A 24,495-nucleotide genomic window follows, 5' to 3' on the forward strand; every position below is an offset into this window, starting at 1 on the left:
TTTTTTTTTTTTTTTTTAGTTTTGCCCATTTATTGCTAAAAGGCAAGCTACCCTCACAGGCCTGAGGAACAGACCCTTATTTGTTGATAAAGCAGAAACCCCTGCCAGTGCCTGAGTAGGTATGCAGGCAGCAAGAACAAGCAGGTGAATATAATTTAAACACTGCCAAAGGATAAACTCGTTCGATACATGTTTCCTAGTTTAGACGTCTGAAACAATCATTTCTCTGCTTTCCAACTGAAATGGGCTGGAGATGTAGCTCCGGAGGCAGAGTACTTGCCTATCATACATAAAGCCCTGTGCTCAGTACCCAGCACCACATGGCAGAGGGAAAGGTGGCTGTGGTGCTTTGAATGAGAATGGTCCCCAGAGAACACATATTTGAGTGTTTGCTTCCCAGTGGGTGGAACTTCTTGGAAGTATTAGGAGGTGTGGCCATGTTGTTGGAGGTGTGCCATTGCAGGTGGGTTTTGAGGTTCCAAAAACCCATGTCATTTCCAGTTAGCTCTCTCTACCTTGTGGTTGTGTCCCAAGATGTAAGCTCTCAGCTACTGCCCCAGTGCAATGTCTGCCTGCCTGCTGCCAAGCTCCCTGCCGTGATGGTTGCCAAGCTCCCTGCCATGATGGTCATGGACTCATCGTCTGAAACTATAGGCCCCTGTCTTCTACAAGCTGTCTTAGCCATACTGTTTCATTACAGCAACTGAAAAGTAAACAAGATGATAGTTTATACATCTGAAATCCCAGCACTCAGGAAGTTAGATGTGTGTGCTGGGGGGAGGGGGGCGGTCATTAATTCAAGGCCATCTTTCATTAATAGCAGATTTGAAGGTATCCTTAAACCTATTTTTTAAAAAAGATTTATTTATTATGCATACAGTAACCTGCCCACCACAAGAAAGCACCAGATCTCATTACAGATGGTCTGTGAGCCACCATATGGTTGTTGGGAATTGAACTCAGGACCTTCCGAAGAGCAGACGGTGCTCTTAACCTCTTGAGCCATCTCTCCAGCCCTCCCTTAAGCCTAATTTTTAATTACTTAAAAATTAAAATGTAATTACACCATTGCTCGCCTCCCCTATCTTCCCCCCAAACCCCTCCCATATCTAATCTCCACTCTCAAATTCATGGCCCCCTTTTAAGTTATTGTTACATGTATGTATTAATATATATATATATGTATGTGTATATATATATATATATATATATGTATGTGTATATATATATATACTGAGTCTGTTTAGTGTTGCTTTATGTATTGAACTCAGAGCTGACCTCTTGGTATGGGATAATCAATTAGGAGCCTTCTCCCTGGGAAAGGACAATTTTTCCTCTCTCATCATTCCTTAGTTGCCCATAGTTCCTTGTTCAGGGGTGGGGTCCCCCGAGATGTCCCCTTTTCACCTTAACATGTCTATTGATGTACTTGTTCAGGTCTTGTTTAGGCAGTCACACTGTGGGGATATCATGAGTGTAGCTTCCCTGTTATTTCTAGGAGACATAATTTGGCAGCAGATTTCCTGGTCCTTTGGTTCTTACAGTCCTTCTGCCCTCTCTTCCAAGATGTTCCCTGAGCTTTAGGTTAGTAGTTGTATTGTACATGTATCTACTGGGGCCAGGTACCTCATGACCAATTGTGGCTTTCAATGGTCTCCAATCTGCTACAAACAGAAACTGCTTTAGAAGAAGTGATGCTAATTAGGCAGATAATCCTACTACAGGAACCATAGCCTAACAAAAAACCTACCACCAGGCATGAGAGTCTCCCTTTTGAGTTGTTGGCCAAGGAAATCCAAGAGCTACCCTCTCTTGTTGTATGCTATTGTTGTTGCCCTTTGTGTCCTCCGGAGAGTGATGGTAAGACCCTATTGTTGGAAACACTATGCACTTTGGACACAGGACACAGGGGATAAGTGCTGGATCTGACCTGAAAGTCTCCTCCCTGAGACTAGTTCTCACAGTATTGGAAGGTGCTATGCAAGATGGCTAAGAAGGGAGGGAAGGAATCAATAGTCCTAGTCAGCTGTAATACCTATGAACACAACAATGACTGGGCAAGATGTCCCGAAAGCTGCAATAGTGGCATTTGTATCTTGGTGGTAACCAATAGCTGTCTAATAAGACAACCTGCTCAACAAAATGAAAAGCATGCCTAATGCTAGAAACCTAGCCAACTAGCAAGAGCTCACAAGGTTATAGATTTTAGAGAAGAATCTACGACTACCACTTTACTTAACCAGCGTGACTCCTAACTGCATTCTAAACATTTACTTTTACACCTACACACTTAAAAAAAACCAGACAAAATAGAATTATTTTGCTCCCAAACTTAATAACAAATAGCTTGTTTGGAAACTTGAGGCTTAGCTTCTCTCAAGTCAGCAAACACAGAACTAAGTAGTGAAGTAATGGGTTACATGCCAAAGCACTGAGTTAGGAAATATTGAGTGATTTTAAATGCATCTGTCTTCTGTTCTGTAGAATTGTTGTGGAACAACAGAAAGTTCATCAGCTGTGACATGGTCCAAGGCCTGTAATGGACAGCCCCAGACACAGGAGATCTAGTGTTAAAGACGGACAGACTTCCTCTCAGCTTCTAGTTAACTTTTACCTCACATACAAAGATGAGAATTTGCTTCAAGGCTAAGAAGCATTGTGTGACTTGGAAAATGACAGTGATTCATGTAATTTTTCTGCTAACTTTCCGGGGGTCCCTTTGTGGGTCAAGCAGTTCTTCAAACCGTAGTCTATGTGATCTACTGCCAAGAGCCTTAGTAACTAGGAAGGTAAATGGGACACAAAACTTACTCCATGTTTCAGAGACATCTTGCATTTCAGTCATTTGCAAAAACATCAGTTCAAGGATATGCATGAAGTTATAAAATGAGACTTGGTAATGATTGTTATTTATTCAGAAGTGAAACTTTCAAAAGAATAATAAAGGTTTCCAATGAATGAGAACTTTAATTTAGTATAATTGTGGAGATGGGTTATTTGTGCCTCATAAGCACCATTTTCTTTCAACAAGGATTGGTAATAGAAAACCAGAAAAATAGGTAAGAAGTAAAGTCTAAGAAATTATTATTTTACTATTGGTGGTAGCTATCAAAATTATAACATTGTTTTTGTATTTCATATGAAAAATGACAGTAAGTGAAGACATTTTTCCAAGTAATTTCTCTCCCCAAAAGGGAAAATAGAATAATTTATAATAGAAGTCTGCAAAAACAAAAATCCCTAAGTAAATGTAGAAAGCAAGAACATAGACACTAAATACACTTCTTTAAAGCTTCCACGACACTCAGGGCAGAGGTGATGCACCCATCAAAGTTGGAGTGAGTAAATCCATCCCCTGCACACACCAGGAAAGGGTTGAGGTGAAGAGTCATCTGGCCCGGACTGTTGGCAGCTGAGCTTGTAACCTGAAAAGCAAAAATAAAGAAAAAAGTTGGAATTGACCATCAGTGTGCCACTGCATGGTCATGGCAATGTCCAGCAGGATTTTGCTACCTGGAGACATTACAATTTTATTTGTGAAAAAAGGAGACTATCCCAAAGGGTTTCCCTTGTCAAAATATTTGCATATACACCCTAAAATGGTTAAAGTTTCAGGTAACTTCTAGATTTGTAGATGCTATGGTCTGAATGTTTATTTACCCACTCTAAATTCATATGTTGTGCTCCTGTGCTGCCTAGTTTTATGTCAACTTAACACAAGCTAAAGTTATCTGAGAGGAGGGAACCTCAATTAAGAAAATACCCTCATAAGAGCAGGCTTCTAGTGCATTTTCTTAATTAGTGATTAATGAGAGAGGGACCAGCTCATGGTGGGTGGTGCCATCCCCTGGGCTGGTGGTCCTGGGTTCTATAAGAAAGCAGGCTGAATAAGCCATAAGGAGCAGTATTCCAGTAAGCAGCAGCCCTCCATGGTCTCCAGGCTCTGCCCTGATTGAGTTCCTGTCCTGACTTCCTTCAATGATGAACTGTGATGTGGACGTGTAAGCCAAACAAACCCTTCCCTCCCCAAGTTGCCTTGTGGTCTCAGTGCTTCACACAGCAGTAGTAACCTTAGCTAAGACAGCTTCTAACCACAATGGTGGCGGTATTAGAGGAAAGGACCTTTTGCAGTGTGAAAGATTCGTGCCTCATAATAGTCTGGGGAGCTTGTTGACAGCTTCTAACATGGGAGCACACCGTTAAAATCCTCCGATGATGAAGAAAGAGGTCCTCACTGGACACTGAACCTACCAAGGCCTTGACCTTGACCAGCCTCCAGGACTGTGGGAAACATGTTTCTTTTGCACATATGCCATTCTGTGATGCTCTGTTAAGCAGACTGAACAGACCAAGACACCTACCTCTTCCCCTCCTTCCTCATGTACTTACTGACTACTGTTCTCAGAGGTCTTATCTCAGGACTGGAGCAGTTGAACTTTAAAGCATCACATCCCTGTCCTAGGCTAGAGGGTGACTTCCTTCAGTGCTTCCTACATGGTGGAAGGTGTTTCAGCATCTGTAGACTGCACTGCACAGTTGGATTAGTACAGTGCTACCAATCCACGGAGGCGACTACAGGAGTCTGATGGATGTATGGCTTTGGCAGTCTAGGTGTCCAAGGAGAAGACACAGCATATGTAAATTGCCTAGTGTCTCTCTCTCTCTCTCTCTCTCTCTCTCTCTCTCTCTCTCTCTCTCTCTCTCTCTCTCTCTCTCTCTCCCCTCCTCTCCTCCCTCTCTCTCTCTCTCTCTCTCTCTCTCTCTCTCTCTCTCTCTGTGTGTGTTGTACATAAATATTGGGGTAGGGGTAGTGGAGAAGGGGCATGGCAGAAAGGATAGCTAGAAGGGATGCATGTGTTCACATATTAGAAATATAATAAATAATAAGTAAGAATAGCCATTGAATATGTAGAATTTTTTACTTAACGGGAGAAGAATGAGTTGAAGGTAGAGATTTATTCTACTTTTTATACCAAGGTCAATAATGTTAGAAATGATAGGGGCAGAGGTTGTTTCCTGGAAGAAGTATTCACAGTCTCAGGTGGATGATGTCATTAAGCCTTCACAGCCAAGAGAATAGGGGGGACTTAAGTTTAGTCATGTTGGACAATTACATGGCTGGCTATTGAGGCATTCCAGACACCATAGAATACCACCATAGACATATCTATGACAGTAGAAAGTCACTCGGCCTTCACGGCACAGCTTTGTGACACAAAGCATCACATAGTGGCTCTCTCTATCACTTGCTTCATAGAGAGTACTGCAGTCAGGTAAGGGCTAAATGGATTTGGGTCCTCTAATATCAGGGAAAGAATAAAGACAGGTAACTCATTCTATTTGGCCTGTGGTGTGGCAATTTTAGATTCTAGAGTGAGGTGTCCATACCCTTAGAGTTTATTTCAGGTCTGTTTCTGTGTGTGCATGTGGTGTGTGAATGTGCGCATGTGGGTATGTGCATGTTCAGGTAAGAGGTCCGCAGAGGGTGTCTTCTTCCATTGCTCTCAACTTCTATCTGCTGAGACAGGGTCTTTCCCTGAACTTGTAGCTCACAAATTTGGTTAGGCTAGGTAGCCCATGAGCTTTGGATCCCCTATCTCCACTCAACCAATACAAGGATTACAGGATGCTCCTGGCTTCTTATGTGAGTGTTGGCAATGTCAACTCAGGCCCTTGTGTTTCCATAGCAAGCACACTTACCAACTAAGCCATCTCTCCTAGTCATCTCTCAGAATCTTTTTAAAAAGTGGTTGCCAACCTGTTGCTGTGACCTTTAAATGCAGCTCCTCATGTTATAGTGACCCCCAACCATAAAACTATTTTCTTGCTACCTCATAACTATATTTTTGCTACTGTTACAAATGTAATCATAATGTAAATATCTGCTATATGGGTGGTCTTAGGTGACCCCTGTGAGAGGGGCATTTGACACGCCCCCCCCAACAGGGGTCATGGCCTGCATGTTGAAAACCACTGTTTTGCAGAGATAGCCTTGCTTATGTGCTATGTTTTGTCTCTCCTGGCCCCTGAATACTGGAGATTGATCCTTCAGCATGCTAGGCAAGTAGTCTACCATGAAGCTGTTCTTAGCCCTTCTATTTTGCTTTAACAAGAGATAAACATCTTGAGACACTCATGTTACGCGGATACAAACATATTGCTGATAGCCTCATAGTCAAGCTTTTCAGGAGGCAACTTTATAGAAATATCTATACCTCCAGAAGATAAATGTGACGTTTTTGAGATAAAGACCCTCGGGTAGTAAAGTAGCACACATGAAGGACAGAGAAGCACAGACTGGGGTATTTAACTAGAGCTTTCAACTTCTGCTTAGGTAGGATGTTAGCAAATTGGAGTATTTGATTTGTCAGTGAAACATTAAGGAAGTGGAGATACTTCTAAGGTCTTAGATATTCAGGTGGCAACATATTCCAAGTCTGAGAGCAAGGGGGTCATAGTCTACATGGAAACAGAATGTATGGTGAAAGGAACAAGGCAGGACCCGAGACTAGCCCTGGGGTAAGCTCTGGTGTGATAGCGCTTCATTATGGGGAAGGCTTGAAAGTTTTCGTTTAATTCTTTAGGTGGACTTAAGTCACTTAGGAAAATAAAACAAAACAAAACAAAACAAAACAAACCCTTGTCTTTTCTGCCTTGAATTTATGCATCCAATCCCTCTAACTCTATAGGAGCATTACAGTAGCCACCCAGTGCAGGCAGGAGTCCTTTCTATACAGACATGCCACACATGTGAACCAGAGAAACCTGACTTTCCACAGGGCTGTTTCAGCCCTGACATGTATTGAGATGTCGTTCCTGGCTGCGGCTGCAAGCATAGCCAAAGGCTGCATTATTGTGAGAGACTGTGGTTTCGACAATGACAAGATCCTCTCTTGCAGGACTTTCCATTTCACATGGCTGAAGATACTTGCCAGCACGCACTCCATGCTTTCACATTTTCCTCACTGGGTAATTGCAGAATGGGTGATTCCACCTTCAATGCAATGGGATCGATTTCATCCAAACTGCTGGCTGGCTCATCAGAGGCCGACTTCTTCAGCCACATGATCAGGCATCTGTCATTTACTATTCAGTAAATTAAATTATATGGCACTGACAAATAAATTACCAGCTCACAACTGAGCAGAACATTTTTCCTAAAGCCCCCTTCTGCTTATCATTTGTAAGGCTAGGAGTGCTTCCCCTGAGTATTGGGATACCAGGCATGCACCATTGTACCCAGCAAAGAAGAAATCTTTATAGAGAAAATGTCCCCATAAGACTGGCCTGTAGGGAAGGAAGTCTGTGAGGTATTTTCTTACTAGGTGATTGATGTGGGAGGGACTAGCACATTTGGGTGGTGCCATCCCTGGGCAGGCGATCCTGGGATGTATGACAAGGCTGAGCAAGCCAAGAAGCACCCTCCATCACCTCTGCTTCAGTTCCCTCCCTGCTTGATGTTGCCCTGACTTCCCCAGCTATCAGCTATTACCTGGGAGTATAAGATGAGATAAATCCTTTCCTCTCAAAGTTGTTTTTAGTCACGGTGTTTTCTCACACACACACACACACACACACACACACACACACACACACACACTTTTTATCACAACTGTAAATACACCTTTTGTAAACATAAAAAGGTTAATAAATATGCTGAGTAAGCCTTTCCCAAGACTCATTCACACTCAGGATTTAACTTCACTGAATACACAGGGCTGTTGACTTAACATGTCCATTTTCTTCCCTATACAATCCACTCCTCAGTACTGTCTAGAGCAGTGGTTCTCAGCTTGTGGGTTTGGGACAGTCCTTTCACAGGAGTGGCCTAAGACGATCAGAAAACACAGATATTGCATTATGATTCATAACAGTAGAAAAATTGCAGTTATGAAGTAGCAAAGAAAAGAATTTTATGGTCGGGGTCACTACAACATGAGGAACTGTATTAAAGGGTCACACAGCCTTAGGAAGGTTGGGCACCACTACTCTAGAGCAAGGGCAACATGGCTTTCTTATGGGAGTGCATTACTGAGTTCTATTGGTGTTTTCCTTGGAGCCACAGATGTCTCCTATGCAAGTTCAGATCATACATTGTAGGAAAAGAGTTCTTTTCAGTAAAAAATAGTTTCCTGACAGCAGCCAGACTGCTTAAATAATTAAATAATTTGTTGTGGGCTGACCACTCTAATGAGAAAAATATCCAACTTTACATGTATGAAAACTGTATCTTGACTGTCTCCTTGCCCCTGGAAGGCATCTTATAATGGGTGAAATAAGACAAATACTAAATAGATTAAGAGAGGAGGTATGGTGACATACATAATAACTAGCAAAAGCCAATGAATAAAAAAATAAGAGAGCGGCAGGACCCTTGATGCAGGACCTGTCATGTGTACAGCATACCATTTTCTGTACCTTAATGCATTTAGCCAATATAGTTCAATTTCTTCATTTTCTCAGCCTATCTAAATGAACAGCATCATGTTAGAACAGACAGGAATAGCTTCTGGTCAGAGCATCGACTTCTTCACCTACAAAGGTAAATGCACTAAATCCAGAACCAAGTTTGATTTTCTTCCAGACAATTCATCTTGTAAGGCAAATTTCTCCAACTGTGTCACAGGGTATCAGGGTGACATGTATAGGAACTCCTGACAGACATCAATAATCAATTGTGGCATTCTTTCCCACTGAGCCCAGAAGTGGCTGCAACACCTTTGCTGCAGTGCTCCAGGCAGCCACAACCAGCTGATTGGAGCTGGCAGTGGTTAGGAATCCTATACATCAGAAGGCTGAAGGGCAAATGTGTAATCAGAAATATAGGAATAAGTTGTTTGCTTATTTCCCTTTCTTCCCACAGAAGTTAGGATAGCCTCATGCTCTGCCTTTCTCCAAATTAGAGACCTTTTAAAAATGTGGAGAAAAAAGGATTGTAGCAGAGTCACTTCCTGTATGTCAGAAGCTCACTTACAATTCCTTCTAAAATTTTCTAAACTCCCCTACAGACTACCGCCCTCTCATAGACTGTAGGACTCTGACTGCGTGTGGAAATAAAGCTTTGTCTGCAGGTGTCATTTTGCAGAACTGCGTATTTAAAAGATCAGAGACTGTGGGGAACTAGAGTTGGAGAAGATGACACCTGACCTAGGGAGCTCAGAGGCAGGAGCTGGCCACACAGTGAGCATCGCTGGAATACAGCTCTGCTGCCCCAGCCTCTGCTTTTAGCTGCTGTGATTCATTCTTTGTAGCCAAAGCCTTGCGTTTTGTGCTTCTGCTTTGAGGTGCTGGTCCAGGAAGGCAGCTGCTTTAAAAAGAGATGATTTTGATATAAATTAAAAAGATATGATCTGCGATGCGGGCCTTTTCATCAATCTACCATTTTGGTGTGTCTTTGTGCTATCAATATCTGTGCTTGTACCTTTGTTGAAGACACTATTGTGGTGGAAATCCCTCACAATTCTTAAGGCCATTGAAAAATTATTTGTACCAAAGGAAAGCATTTCTGTACAATTTTCAGTTTCCCCCATAATACTTCACATTTTCAAAGCTGTTTTCATTGTGAAAAAGCATGTGCCAATTACCTCAAAACATAAACATATATAGAATCTGTATAGTTCCATCAATATGTTTCTGATGGCACCTAGTATTCCTCCTTATCCCATGGGGCTGTAATTCAAGATACTCAACAGATATCAAGGATAACACTGCATAAAGATGAGTTCCTTCTACCACTTACAGCTTTGCTTCCATAGTTCGCTTACCATAGATAACTTAAGACAAAAAAATATAACAGAAACATTCAGACATCCAAAGTAACAAGATATACCTCTCATCTGTCTAGAATGGGAGTCACCTCTATGTCCAATGTATCCATGCTATATGCAGTACCTGCCTTGTGGAAGTTCTTCATATATATATTATTATAATATATTATTTTAGTTGTCTTATTTTACTACTATTTATTATTAATATTCTGTTGGGTCTAAGTTATTAAAAATCCTTAACACTAGTACATAGGTACAGGAAAAAACAGTATATTCAGAGGCTGAACTGCTATCTTCAATTTCAGGCATTCATTGGGGGTCTAGGCATCAATCATTCATGGATAATGGAGGGAATATAGAATGAGTTAATTCATATAAAAATTAGCCTTGTAAGGGATTGGATATTCTTATCATATTCTTATATTATATTCCAGGGAGTCACTTTAATTCTCTTGGGCATATGAGTTTTGATAGCAGAGATGTCTAAACCCTCACTTGTAATCTTAATAGTAATATTGTATCTTTGAAAAAAAAAACCCCAAAACTTGATGCATTCTGGTGGATCCATTAAGGGTGACTCTTAAATTTTATTTGAACCTAGGGAATCCTGTTGTCTCTTGCCTTAGGTGACTGACTTTTAAGATCCTTGCCTTGCATTTCCCCTACCCTGTGTGTGTGTGTGTGAGGCACTGGCCACATGGCAATAATGCAAAGCTAGAAAGGCTGAGATGGATGGAACTGACTCACACATGTCCACGGTTCCTTGGCTTCTCTAGCATGCTGAACTGTAAGTGGAAACGCAGGCTGTGACACCAGAATAAGTTGTGCTATAATGGCCCATATGTTAAAGGCGTGTTCCTCAGCCTGTGGTGGAGCAACTATTACAAGATGGGCCTCTAGGAGGAATTTAGATCACTGGGGATGCTTGAACTTCAACTTCTATTATACTTCTCAGTTGCTGTGAGGTGAGCAATTTATTTCTTCTATGGCTGTCTTATTTTGGGTCTTACTGCTGTGAAGAGACACCATCACCACTATAATTCTGATAAAGGAAAACATTTCAGGTTTGGCTGTTTAGTCCATTATTATCATGGCAGGGAGCATGGCAGCGTGCAGGCAGACATGGTGCTGGAGAAGGAGCTGTGTTCTGCATCTTGATCTGAAGGCAGCAGAAGGAGACCGTGCGTCACACTGGGTGGAGCTTGAGCATATATGACATCAAAGCCTGCCTCCACAGTCATAACGTCCTCCAACAAGGCCATGCTTCTTCATAGTGCCACACCTTATGGCCAAGCATTCAAACACTGGAGTGTTTGTGGTCCATTCCTAGCCAAAGCACCACAATGGCCTTCCCATCATGAAGTATGTCCAGATGACCGTGGACTGAAGTTTCTCAAATCATGATGTAAATAGTTCCCGTAGAGAGCTTATTTTCTCAGGTATTTTGCCACAGAACCATAGAGCTAACTAACAGTCTAAATAAATATGTCTGTTGGAACTTTAACTTTAACTTTAAAAGCTGGGGAGCCTAATAGTTTACACCACTATTACCTCACGTAGCTACATGAGGATTTCAAGTAGTGTTGTTGAGGGGGCACACACAATCAAGGCTTCTTTGAAAGCTTTAGGTATCAAAGAGTAATGAGATCACTTCTTCTGGGTTACTTAGCCAGTCAACACCCATACCTTTAAAAATGCTTTCCTAAAGATTCTCTACATGCTCATGTTTTTGTGTTATGCCAGCAACAACACACACAGGGAGCATATCTGTTATATCTCTATATATTACTATATCCTTAAGGATAGTGATAAAATTATGTGTCAACCACACAGTATTTTTAAAAATTTATTTATTTATCAATTTATTCATATTACATCTCAATTGTTGTCCCATCCCTTCTATCCTCCCATTCCTCCCTCCCTCCCACTTTCACCATATTCCCCTCCCCTATGACTGTGACTGAGGGGGACCTCCTTCCCCTGTATATGATGATAGGGCATCAAGTCTCTTCTTGGTGGCCTTCTATTCTTCCTCTGAGTGCCACCGGGCCTCCCCATCAAGGGGATGTGGTCAAATATGGGGCACCAGAGTTCATGTGAAAGTCAGTCTCCACTCTCCACTCATCTGCGACCACACAGTATTATTGAAAATGTTACCCAGGACTGGAAATAATGACGTTTGGGAGCATTCATTATATCTTTTTGCCCAGTTTAAAATATATTTCTTTGAATGATTCACCACATCTGACTCCTGGCTGGTAAGGATCTCAGTGCCACTGCATCCCAATGCTTAGAATTTAATATCCATAAAGAGCTTTATCAACACATGGGCACCTTCCTGCCGAGAAGGTGAATTTTAATTGGACTGTCTGTGTTCTGTTTATCAGCTCATCTTTCCTCTGGTCCACTCATGTCTCCAATGTTCTATTTATTTAATGGCGATTTCATAAGCCCATTTCTTTGTTGCACTTTAGGGAAAGTCTTACTTGTATTATGGATGCTTGCCTGCAAAGCTTTGGGTCGAGTATGACAGAGAGATGCTGTAAAATTACGACTGGCTACAATACATCCTCGGTGTGGGAGAAAATGGTGTGGTTTGGTCAATTCTCAGTGGGGCTGTTCACTTTATTGGTATTTGTCCATCCAATTTTAATAAACCATTGGGCAGATTCAGGAAGGATGTACCACAAATCAATGATATGATCCACGGACTAGCATATTCAGTGTCGCAAACAGCAAAGGACATACTTTTCTTGCCTTATGAGTTTGATTGCTGAGGTCTACACTGGGTCTCTTAAAATTCTGAAAGCACTGAAGCAGCCTATTTAGATAAAGTGTAATCAGAAGATACATACAATAAGGAACAACATATGGCTTCCTCCAGCACTGTCCCAGAACAGACGGCATAATACTTACAACACACTTCCCTTTAGAATTTTTAATTTAGTGGAAAATTGCTCTGCCCTTCAGCAACTTTTAGTATATTAAGTCATTAATTATTCAAATATTCCTCTTGTTTCTAGGTGCTGCTGGGCACTATGGAAGGTGGGAAGGTACAACTATTGCCTTCTCCAGGGCGAGTTCATAGATTTTATTTTCATCTGCATATAAACACTCTGCAGCAGACCCCAAGCAAGCCTAATTGTTTGTGCCTGTAGGATGCAAAGAGGCAAAAAAAAAAAAAAAAAAAAAAAAAATGCTTCTAGTGGAGAAGCCAGAGAGAAAATGGAAACTGTTGATCCGGACGCATCAGTCTTGTTTAACTTGATCAGTTAATTCTCCACTCAGTCAACCCTTCTACATCCTCCTCCCATTCCCCATCCACTCTTGTTGATGGCCGTGAAGTCTGGCCTTTGACATTTCTTTCTGGTTCCCTACATACTGAATGGACCCAGAAGATTTTTGTTTTTGTTTTTGTCTGAGATTAAGGTTTAAAAAAAAAAAAAAAAAAGACTTTGGGTTCTCGCAATGATTTTCTTTCTACTTTTAATACTATGAAATAAAAGGGCTGGCTTTTGTGCTCTAAAGAGGGACAAAGGTGGATCATAAAAAGCAGAGGTAGTTTTAAAGTTAGCCTAGAGGTTAAAATTAAATACAGTAAAAACACTCTTGTTACATGGACTATCTTACACTTTCAAAATGTCCACAGTCACATAACCGCCATTATGAATAATATGGAGAATTTCAGTCTTTGTCCTACGTTCTCTCATGCTCCTCTGTAGTTAATTCCCTCCCTGTGATCATTTGTCACTATATGTTTTCTTTACTAGAAAGTCATATAAGCAGACTTCAAATCTGACTCCATCCATCTATTAATGCTTCTGCAATTCACTCACGTAATAAAAAAAATTTTTTTATTACTGAGTAACTTTTCATTTATCTATGAACAATAATGTTTTACCTACTTCTAGATAATGAATATTTGGGTTATTTCTAGTGGGGAAATTATTAATAAAGCTAGGATCGTAATTGAAAAATGGTTTTGGTGTGAGTGTGCTCATTTCTAAGGGTGCATTCTTTGATATACATGGTAAGCACATATTTAACTTTACAAGAAGGTGCAACTTATTTTTCAGGGAAGGTGTGACATCTTGCCTTTACGCAAGCAACATCCCAGAGTTTCAGTTCCTTCACATCTGTTTCAGAATTTGCTGTGCTCAAAAATTTTAAATATGAGGCATTTTTTTCAGTGAGTAATAGTCTTTTATTAAAGTTTTAAGTTGTGTGCCCCTAATGGCCAATGATTTTTAGTATTTTGTGTGTGTGTGCACACACATGCATGCATGTGCACACGTGCCTACTTCTAATCATCCCTCTTTGTATGTGGTAAACAACATAAAACTCACTACTAGGTACAGCCATTGGGAAACACTAATCCATGTCCTTATCTCCCTTTTAAAACCTTTTTATTAACATTTAAAATTATAATTTTGTTATTTAAAACAATTTTAAATATATTTTGATTATATTCTTCCCCACTCAAAGTCCTTTCAGATCTTCTTCCCTCCCTACTGATCCAACTTCAAGTTCTTTCTCAAAAAACAAACAAAAACCAAAACAACAAACTACCCCAAACCAAGAAAAAAATAAAATGATACATAAACAAAAATGAAAAAAAAAAAAAAAACCCCACCAAACTGTAACCAAAGAAAAACATTCACAAAAAACCCTGTGGAGTCTGTTTCTATGTGAATCAGCTATTTCTGAACATGTGCCCCGCCCCCCCCCCAATGGTTGATAGACCCAGTGTGGTGTCTGGATCTTCCATAGTGGGGATGCCACTTAAATAGAACCATTTGAGATATGAACTTTCTGACTGGTTTCTTCTCTTTATCATGATGCTTTTAAGGTTCGTCCATGAGGTTGATCTATCAGTTTGTCAATTTGTATGTCTGAACTATATTCCAGCGTATGGATATGCTACATTCCATCATTTGGTGAACATTTCGGCTGTTTAAAGTTTAGCTGTTTTGAATACTACTGCCAAAAATACCTGCATACATTCAGTTGACTCTTGAGTTTGCAACTCACTTTGAGTGGAAGGACATGGTCACAATTTACATCTATGTTTAGCTTATTAAGGGACCACAATCTGGTTTTTGTTCTGTTTTTGTTTTTGTTTTTCTCAAGACAGGATTTCCCTGTGTAGCCTTGGCTATCCTGGACTTGCTTTGTAGACCAGGCTGGCCTTCAACTCACAGAGATCTGCCTGCCTCGGCCTCTTCCAGTGCTGGGGATTACCGGCATGTGCCACCACACCAGGCTTGCTTCTTTAAGTAGTTGAACCAGTGAATGTTCCTTACCAAAAAAGTACAAGCATTTCACTTCTCTATTTCCTCACAACTGTGCATTGTTTGTATTAAAATAAAATTATAGCCTTTCTCAATGAAAACCATTATTTTATATAATAAATGTATGCTAATAAACTTAAAGCACCAATGGTTGTAAATTCATTGTTTATCTCACTGTTGTCTTGCTATTTACTTGGCCATGTATCCATCAGTATTTCTTTGGCATCATGTCAGTACAAATCCCAGTAATCTTTTCTCTCAGTTTGTCTTTTTTCTCTTTTTTTTCCTTTACAAATTCTTACAGTTTTATGTTATGTTATGATAATTTTGCCTTCACGCACATGTGTGCACTGTGTGCATGCCTGGTATGTGTAGAGGCCAGAAGAGTGTGTCAGAGCCCCTAGAACTGGAGCGTGGGTGGTGGTGAGCTGCCACAAGGGTGAAGGAATTGAACCAGGGTCATCTGGAAGATCAACCTATCTATGCTTTTATCTGATGAGCCATCTCTCTAGTCTCTTTTCACTCTCCTGATAATCCTTGAATAAATAAAGAATAGTTTCAATTCTGAAGTAGTTAAAATTATACATTTGTGTGTGTGTGTGTGTGTGTGTGTGTGTGTGTGTGTGTGTTATCTACAAAACAACTGCCAAATATAAGGCCATAAAGACTTACCCTGTGTTTTTTCTAGGAATTTTATGTTGTAGTTTGTGCTCTCTGTTTTGTGTTGATTTCGGTATGCTGTATGAAGTAGAAGCCAGCTTCACACTCTCGTCCATGGAGGTGCAGTTGTTCTGGTGGCCATGCTGGTAAGGCTATTTTTTTCCCCATTTAATGGACTTTGGAACATTGTCAGAAATCAGCTGATCACATGTGGGTTTGTTTTGGGACTCTCACTTGTGTTGTGTCAGTCATGCCCATCCTATGTCATCCCCACACTGAATTGATAACTACAACTTTGTAGTAGTTTTGAAACTGAAAAGTGCGAGTCTTCCAATTTAGCTCTTCTTTTAAAAGATTGTTTTGGGCTATTTAGGGAACACTTGGAATTGTGTATGAAAAAAATCTTGAATCAGTTTTCTAAATATAATATTATTTCATTTTCAGTTGTGTGTGTGTGTGTGTGTGTGTGTGTGTGTGTGTGTTTAAATCTGTGGCTTCACACATATAAGTACAATGCTGGTGGAGTCCAGAGGCATTAGATCCCCTGAAGTTGGAATTACAGGTGGTTGTGTGCTACCAGATTGGGGTCCTCTGCAAAAGCACCGCCCGCTCTTCACCTCTGAACTATCCTTCCAGTCTCTTGAATTGGGTTTTTCATTTCTGCACTGAAAATTGGAATCTGGACACAGAAAGCAGTGGGCATATAAGCATCACTTTGTGTAGTGTGTAGTGCCTCTTAGGGCACTTTTGGCATCTTTTGGTTTGCTTAGGCCATTGCTTCTTTTCAACAATGTATATAATTCTTTTGTAAAATTCTCTTGACCCCACGATTAAATGAAAATATCTTAGTTAGTGTTCTGTTCTTCAAGTCTTTTGTCTGCTTTTAAGCAACTGAACCATTTGTGTTTTAAAAAATTATTATTGATTTGTAAGAATTCCATATACATTTGGGATACTAATCTTTTATCAGATATGTGATTTCCTAACATTTTCTTTTATTCTGCTGTTATCTTTTAATTTTCATTATGGTGCCTTTCAAATATGTTGTTTTTAATGTTCATTAGATACAATTTATTAATTTCTTTTTAAATGGTTTGTACTTTTTCCATTCTATCTACAAAAGCTTATGAAACCCAGGGTCATGTATATTTTCTCCCATGTTTTCAGTAAGAGATTTTATAGTTTAATGCTATATGTTTAGGTCTCTGGTCCATTTTTGGCTCATCCTTGAGAGGATGTGAAACATGGGCTCTGAGCCTAAAGTGAAGTGCTCCAGTTTCTGTTTCACTGCTCACTGGTTACGTCACTACAGGCACAATCTGCATCGGGAACCTGAGCTTCCTCATTTAAAGCAGAGATAATATTTACTTCATGATATCAGGACTGATACTAGCATCAGATGGGAACAGTATATGAGGGACTGTCTAAAGACAGAGTGTAAATGCTAACTATGATTATTTCTAGATGATGCCAGAAAAGGAAGCCAGGGATGTGTCACCACTGGGGGCAGATCAGAACTCAAAAATCACTGGAAGTCAAAGAGGGTAAAAAAGAACTAGTTTTTAAATAGAGATATATTTGAATTCCATTTTTTCTGTTGTTTGTTTATTTGTTTGTTTTGTTTTACTTCCTAGAACTATAATGGTCCTGAAGTTCTCCAATCCCAGCCCACTTCCCTATGCAATAGGGAAGAATATAAGCCTCTTAGAGCAGGTAGAGAACAGAGTGAGTTACAAACAGATCTCTGTGAGTTAGACCAAGTATGGGATTAAAAAATTGGGAAGAGAGGAGAAAAGGAATGGAGGGAGGGACGGAGGGAGGAGGAAGGTATGGAAAAGAGAGAGAAGGGGAGAGAGAGGGGGGGAAGGAGAAAGAGAGAGAGAGAGAGAGAGAGAGAGAGAGAGAGAGGGAGGGAGAAAGAGAGAGAGAGGGAGGGAGAAAGAGAGAGAGAGAGAGAGAGAGAGAGAGAGAGAGAGAGAGAGAGAGAGAGAGAGAGAGAGAGAGAGAGAGAGAGAGAGAAGGGGGGAGAGAGGCATGGTCTATCATGATACAAGAAGTCCTATAACATATGATAGTAAGGAAAAGGTTACATGAGGAATTGGAAGGCTTTAATGGGACTTCTGCTTTAGACTCTCTGACTGTGGCAGTAGGTCACTGTGGCATAGCAGTAGCCTCGCCTGAGGACAGGGACAGACTGTACCTGAGCTGAACATCCACACAGCTCAGGACAACCAACCAGAGCACTGGATTAAGCATTTCTGTACAGTCTCATCCCATCGGACTTTCCTGCTAAACAAAACAACTGACTCTTCCTGAAGCACACCTCTAACTCTGGAGATGTTTGTGTAATTGTTGGAACACTGTGCTACTATCATGGCCTCTAACATTCAGCTAAAATGGTATGTTTCAAGAAGCTGTTCTTATGGCTTCTTTTTCAAGTCTGCTCTGTGCTTCCAGACGGCACTCTCCACAGCTTTTGCGTCATACTGTATTTCACCATGACTAGATCAGAGTGGTCACCCTTTCTGATTGACTATATGGAAATTCCCTAAAGGATGAGAGATGTCTCAGAATCCAGGCCCATGCCCATGTAATAGCGTCCAGTACCCAGCATTAATACTGGGTTCAGGTGAATATGTATATATGTAATATATGACATTTTCTTCTCATTAGATATTTAAAACATTTCCTATCAAGTACTACCATTTAAAATAATTTAGTTATTTTGAGTAAGTGTGATAATGACTAAATGGCAGGGTGAGTCCCAGTAGTGCTGGAGAAAAAAAAAATGACTTCATTAAATGTACATGTGTTCTAACATTTAATAGTTCATACATTATGGAATTTTGTGAAAAGAGATATTTAACTGTATAAAATTCAATTAAACTGTGATTGTATGTTTCTAAATCAAGGGTAAGAGTTTTCAGAATGCTACCACAGCACACTCTGTCATAAGGAACTGAAGTAAGTGGCCAGTTACATGAAAGATGATGCAATGGAATGTTTAAAAATGACACTTGCCAGGCTTCCTGTTGCTGCTGGATTGGATCATGCCATAGTCCATCTCTCCCAATATACATTAAAAAAAAATCTATGAACTTATGAACTTATGGTGAATACACAAGAGTGGTTTGTGGCAATAATTTTCTATTAGGTAATGTTGATTCATGTCGCAAATGTGTTAAGTTACAAACAGCAAGAAATGTACAAGTTAGTTTAGGAGAATTCCAAAAAGCAGGGACGTTTTCAAGCTTAAAAAGAAAAGACAAGCTAATTATGACAGCATTCTATTGCGATGTCCTAGTCAGATGCTGTCCAACAGTCCCTTATAGGCTGGGGCTAAATGGCAAAGCCTCTGGCACCAAATCAGTTCTAAAACATCCCATTTTGCAACTACTTATGTATATGCAATGAGAAGAGAGAAATTCTCAAAAGAGAAGAGATTTTAAAAACTAAAAGGAGAAGTGGGGTTACTAAGAGGCAATCAAGAAACAGTAGTAAAGGCTCCATTTCCAAAGCCTCTCCACGGCACCTCCTCCTGCCCTCACTACCAGAAGTCAGTGGTGATGGAAAAGTTGCTCTGCGCAGTGTCTGCACTACCCGTTCCATGGTGTTCCCCGTGTTCATTCTACCCATATCTCTATGGGGTGGGTTGAGCTGTTGTTTTCACCTATGAGGACTCTGATGTTTAGAGTTGCAATCTCATTGCCCAAAGGCTCATACAGAACCCAGGTAAGAACCCATCACTGACTTTGGAGTTTCAAGATTATAATTGTAACACATTATTAAGAATCCAGTAAATATAAAGCACATTGTAGAAGAAAAGTCACAATACAGGTGACAGGATAATTAAGAGACTGTGATTTTATTATGAAGAGAAACACATACTATGCTTTGATAAATAAAAGTGACAGCTATCGTTCAAAGCTCTTATACTAGAAAGCCATGTATTCACATCCGGGGTGTGCACTAGCCAGTGTGTCTTTCAGGGCGGAGAGATTTAAATTGCTTCCAGAACTAGCATATGAGTTACTCTAAAACAGCTGGGTAAAGACTAGTTATAAGTTTCACTTAAAAATTTAATAAAGTTAGCAAGTTGGCAATCTACTTCATTTGAAAAGATCAAATGACTTTTTTATTGTTTCTAAAATACCAAACACAATGTCTAATTTCAGAGACTTAACCCAACAAACAGATGATAGGCTGAGCATTCACAGGCTTGGAACATGTGATAGATTGGATCTTAAATGTCCCCCAAAGATGCAGGTGTTAAAGGATCGAGCCTTAGGATGGAGGTGCTTAGGTGACCAGAGATGTGCTGTTGAAGAGGACTATGGGTCCCCAGCACCTTCCTCCTTCTCCACTGTGCTCTCCTGGACTGAATGCTTATGTTCCGACATACACTTCCATCATGACATGCTGTTTGCCCTGGATCCAAGACAGTAAAGCTAAGCAATCCTGTGCTGGACTCTCCACAGCTGTAAAAGTTAACGTTTTCTCCTTATAAGTTGATTATGTGTGGTATTTTGTTATAAACATGAAAAGCTGACATACCGAAAAACCCAGTCTAGTTGAAAAATGGATATGGCTAGTCAAGGTAACTTATAACTCTGAAGGAAAACAGCCCTCATGAGATGAAACCACCTTGCATTTTTAACCTACTAAAAAGGAGAAAATGAAGATAACAATAGAAAAATGCAAATTAAAGAGAAAGAAAGAAAGAAAAAAAAAAAAAAACCCAACAACACCAATTGCTTTTTGCTAGGGTAGTTTTGAAATTAGATGTGATCACCTACCAGAAATTATCTTCATGAGAGGATAAATATAATTCTGTGCACTCAGCCTTGGCCTTTCCAAATGAAAATCTGTAAGGAAAATTCTAGCATTGCATAAGTTCAGATTTTCCCTTTTTTTCCTGTACTCCTTCTGATACAGTGTTTTTCTTTTCTTTTTTAAAAATTGAAATAGGTAAATACTTCCTTGTCTGAGAAGAAAAAAGAACAATGTCAAAATAAGGAATGCGAATGAAAGGGTGAGGAAAAGACAAAAGAAGACAAGCCTACTCAAGGGTACAAACAGAAAATCCAAGCGATCTTATACAAGTGATGTCTTAGAGTTTCTACTGCAGAGATGAAATGTCATGACCAAAAAGCAATTTGGGGAGAAGATGGTTATTTGTCTTTCACTTCCAAATTTAGTCCATCATCAAAGGAAGCAGGGATTGGAACTCAAGCAGGGCAGGAATTTGGAGGCAGGAGGCCGTGGAGGATGCTGTTTACTGCCTTGCTCAGCCTGCTTCATTACAGAAACCAGGACCATCTACCCATGGGTGGTCCCTCCTAAATAGGCTGAGCCCACCCACATAAATCATAATCGATAAAGTGCCCCACAGGCTTGCCTATATCCCGATCTTATCGAAGCATTTTCTCAGCGGAAGCTCCCTCCTCTCTGATGACTCTAGCTTGTGTCAAGCTGACATAAAACTAACCAGGACAAGTGGTATCTGCAAGAGCTGAAAGGATGCTTCTAAAGGTTTTGCTCATGTTGGATTATGTGTGTCCTTCAAGGTTCTACCAGAGACTGGTGAAGTCCAGGCTAGTTTTGAGCATCTTTTAATTGCTGGATTATATTTCTCTGACTGCAAGGTTATATTGAAGACTAAGTCTTGAAGACCTCTTGATTTATGCAGATAATAGTGGTGCATTTGCAGTAGTTATTCCTAACACTGGTGTCAGGAAGATTTTAGGCTGTTTATAAAACCTCATAACTGTATACAGCATTTGTGTTCATGTGCATATACAATTTTTTACTTGTATACAAAGTAATAGGATTCATTATATCATTTTAATATATATATGAAATGATATAATATATATTTTCATATATATCTATGTGCTTTAATCATATAAACCTAGGGGCTATTCTCACTGAAACCACATAATTCCTTCCCCATTATCCTTCCTCATTTTATTTGCCACCTTTTGCTTGTTTCCTTAATTCCCTCAAATACTGAGTATTCTGCTGCCATGTGTCCTTTTTTTCCTCTCTTGCCTATAACTTAAGTTCTTTTCTTCTTTCACAGTTTCCTTCCTAATCTCTCTACCTTTCTCTCTCATTGACACACATACAATGTTAGATCCATAGTCCACATATGAGACAAAACATAATAGCCTTTCTAAGTCTGGATTCTTTCTTTTTCTGAATTATTTTTTTCCATTCTAGGATAAACTTTTGTTAGATTATAGCAACAGTGATTGCTTTGCTGTTACTTACATTTGTTTTTGTTTTATTTCTTGAGATTATAATCATCACATCCCTCTCTTCCCTTTCTTCTCTCCAAAGCATCCATTTACCCTCTTTTCTTTGCTCTTTTTCAAATTCATGGTCTCATTTCCACTAATTGTTATTATATAATAAACATGTTTGCTTAAACATGAGCTGAACAAGGACGACACCAATAGACATGCTAATGTGGATGACATAAAGCTCATGAGGCATCAATGCTATACAAGGAATTAGAAGCAACTAAGGAATTCTGAGAGCTGGAGAAACAGTCTTTGTCAGGTAAGAGAATTCTAGTTTGTTATTCAACACTAAATGGTCATCCCTGAAGACATACACATGCAAGTAACATTATACATATTGAGCAAATTGTATCAATATATTTTATTACATTTTAAAAATTATTATTTAAAATACCCATACAAGAGGTTTTAATCATACTCTTTCTTCTCCAAATAATCTCAGATTCTTCTAATCCTACCCAACTTCATGTTCTTTTTCTCTCTCCCCCCAAAATTAAAAAGACAATACCTCTCAAACAAGTATAGTAACAAAAACCCAAAACAAAAACTAAAAATTCAAACAATGGCAAACCATAACAAAAAGAAAGTACATTAAAAATATGATGTCCATTTGTCAACTACTGGGCTTCAAGAAGAGTTGGTCAACTATTCTTGAAGAAGAGGCCCTCAGTATAGTTGAGGTACCCATGCCACTCGACTGAATAAAACTTATTTTCCCTCCCCCAGCAGGAGTCAAATGCAAACTTCCTCTTGATTAGAGTGGGACTTTGTGCCCACTTTCCCTTCTCCATGCTGGGATTCTGTCTGGCTGAAGTTTGTACAGGTCTTGTGCATACAGCCACTGTTTCCGTGGGTTCATATGTGCATCAATCCTTTAGTGTCTGGAAGATGTCTTCTTGGAGTTATCATCCATCTGCTCTGGCACTTGCTAGCTTTCTGCCTCCTCTTCTATATAGATACACAAGCCTTGAGGAGAAAGGCGTGAAACAGACAATCAATCCATTTATGGCTTAGTGTTCCAAAGTCTTTCACTCTGTGCACACTATCTAGTTATGGGTTTCTGTGGTAATTCCCATCGACTACAAGAAAAATTTCTCTGATGAGGGTTGAATGAGGCACTGATTCTCTCTGTGTATAGCAATATATCATTAGGAGCTGTTTTATTTTATGTTCTTTTAGAAGAATAGTAGTAGTCGGTTTTCCCTTAGGGCCTATCACCTATTTAGTCTCAGGTTCTTGATCTCATTTAAGTGTGCGTTTCATCTCATGGAGTAGGCCTCAAATCCAATGAAAACATATGTTTGGTTACTTTCATAACATTTGTGGCTCGATTGCTCCAGTGTATCTTGCAGGCAGGTCAGTACTGTAGGTCAAAAGCTGGGAGATACTGATAGTTACCTTTCTCCTCTGACAGCATGCTGCGTACCTTCCAGTACCCTGAATACCTTCATTATGGGTGAAGGTTCCAGTTGGGCATCAGCTCAATATTTTTTGTGTTCAGTGACAGAGTTCGATGGTGGATTCAGCAATATGGTCTTCCTGTCATGTTGTAAAAGATAATCAATTATATTGACAGTAACTTGTGATGTTTGGGTGACCTATGGGACTCCTTTTTGCCAACAAGTCAACAAGATGTAACCCATTCCTGGTATCAGAGATTTCACTTGGTAGTATATAATTTAGAGTTAAGTTACTGTCTCCACCATTTTAAATTTCTTTCATATGATGTTAGCCTTTTGCCTTCTTTTCATAAGAATGTCATGATTTCTCTTTATGACTGAACAAAATTACACTGTGTATATGTATATATGTGCCAAATTTTTGTTGTTCATTCAACTGTTGATAGACATCTATGCTGGTTCTTTTCTTCTTCTTCTTCTTCTTCTTCTTCTTCTTCTTCTTCTTCTTCTTCTTCTTCTTCTTCTTCTTTTCTTCTTCTTCTTCTTCTTCTTCTTCTTCTTCTTCTTCTTCTTCTTCTTCTTCTTCTTCTTCTTCTTCTTCTTCTTCTTTTTTTAGCAGTATCAATAGTGCAGCAGTAAACATGGTTGTGCAAGTATTTCTGTAGTATTCTGTCTTACAGTCCTTCATCTATAAACCTGAGTGGAATGGCTGAGTCATATTGTAGTTCCATTTTCCTTTTTTTCCAGGAGCTTCCACACTGCCTTCCATAGTGGCTGCACCGGTTTACATCTCCCCAACCCCAGCGGTGTATAATAGTTTATCTTCCCCCCCCCCCCCACCTCACCAGGACTTGTCATTTGCTTCCTTAATGATAGCCATCCTGACTTGGGTAAAGTAATCGCCAGGCAGTTTTAATTTGTGTTTTCTTGATGGCTAAGAATGTTAAGACACTTTTTCAGATATTAGCTTCCATCTGCATTTCTTTTTTGGAGAACTATCTGTTCCGTTAAGTTGCTCATTTATTGATTGGTGTTTACTTTTGAGGTTCCTTGTAGATTATATCTATTAACA

General features: G+C 39.8%; 1 protein-coding gene across 1 annotated transcript in view; it reads right to left on the reverse strand.

Annotated features, from left to right (window-relative positions):
- Window positions 1-2,813: 2,813 nt before the first annotated feature.
- The window catches only part of Rnls (renalase, FAD dependent amine oxidase), a 264,474-nt gene continuing 242,792 nt past the window's right edge, over window positions 2,814-24,495 (reverse strand). Inside the window, exon 7 of the mRNA XM_051146346.1 lies at window positions 2,814-3,425. Within this exon, the coding sequence (XP_051002303.1) occupies window positions 3,273-3,425 (153 nt within the window). The 3' untranslated portion in view covers window positions 2,814-3,272. The remainder of the gene's footprint in view (window positions 3,426-24,495) is intronic.

Source organism: Acomys russatus, chromosome 5 (assembly GCF_903995435.1).
Source record: "Acomys russatus chromosome 5, mAcoRus1.1, whole genome shotgun sequence".
Classification (NCBI taxonomy): Eukaryota; Metazoa; Chordata; class Mammalia; order Rodentia; family Muridae; genus Acomys; species Acomys russatus.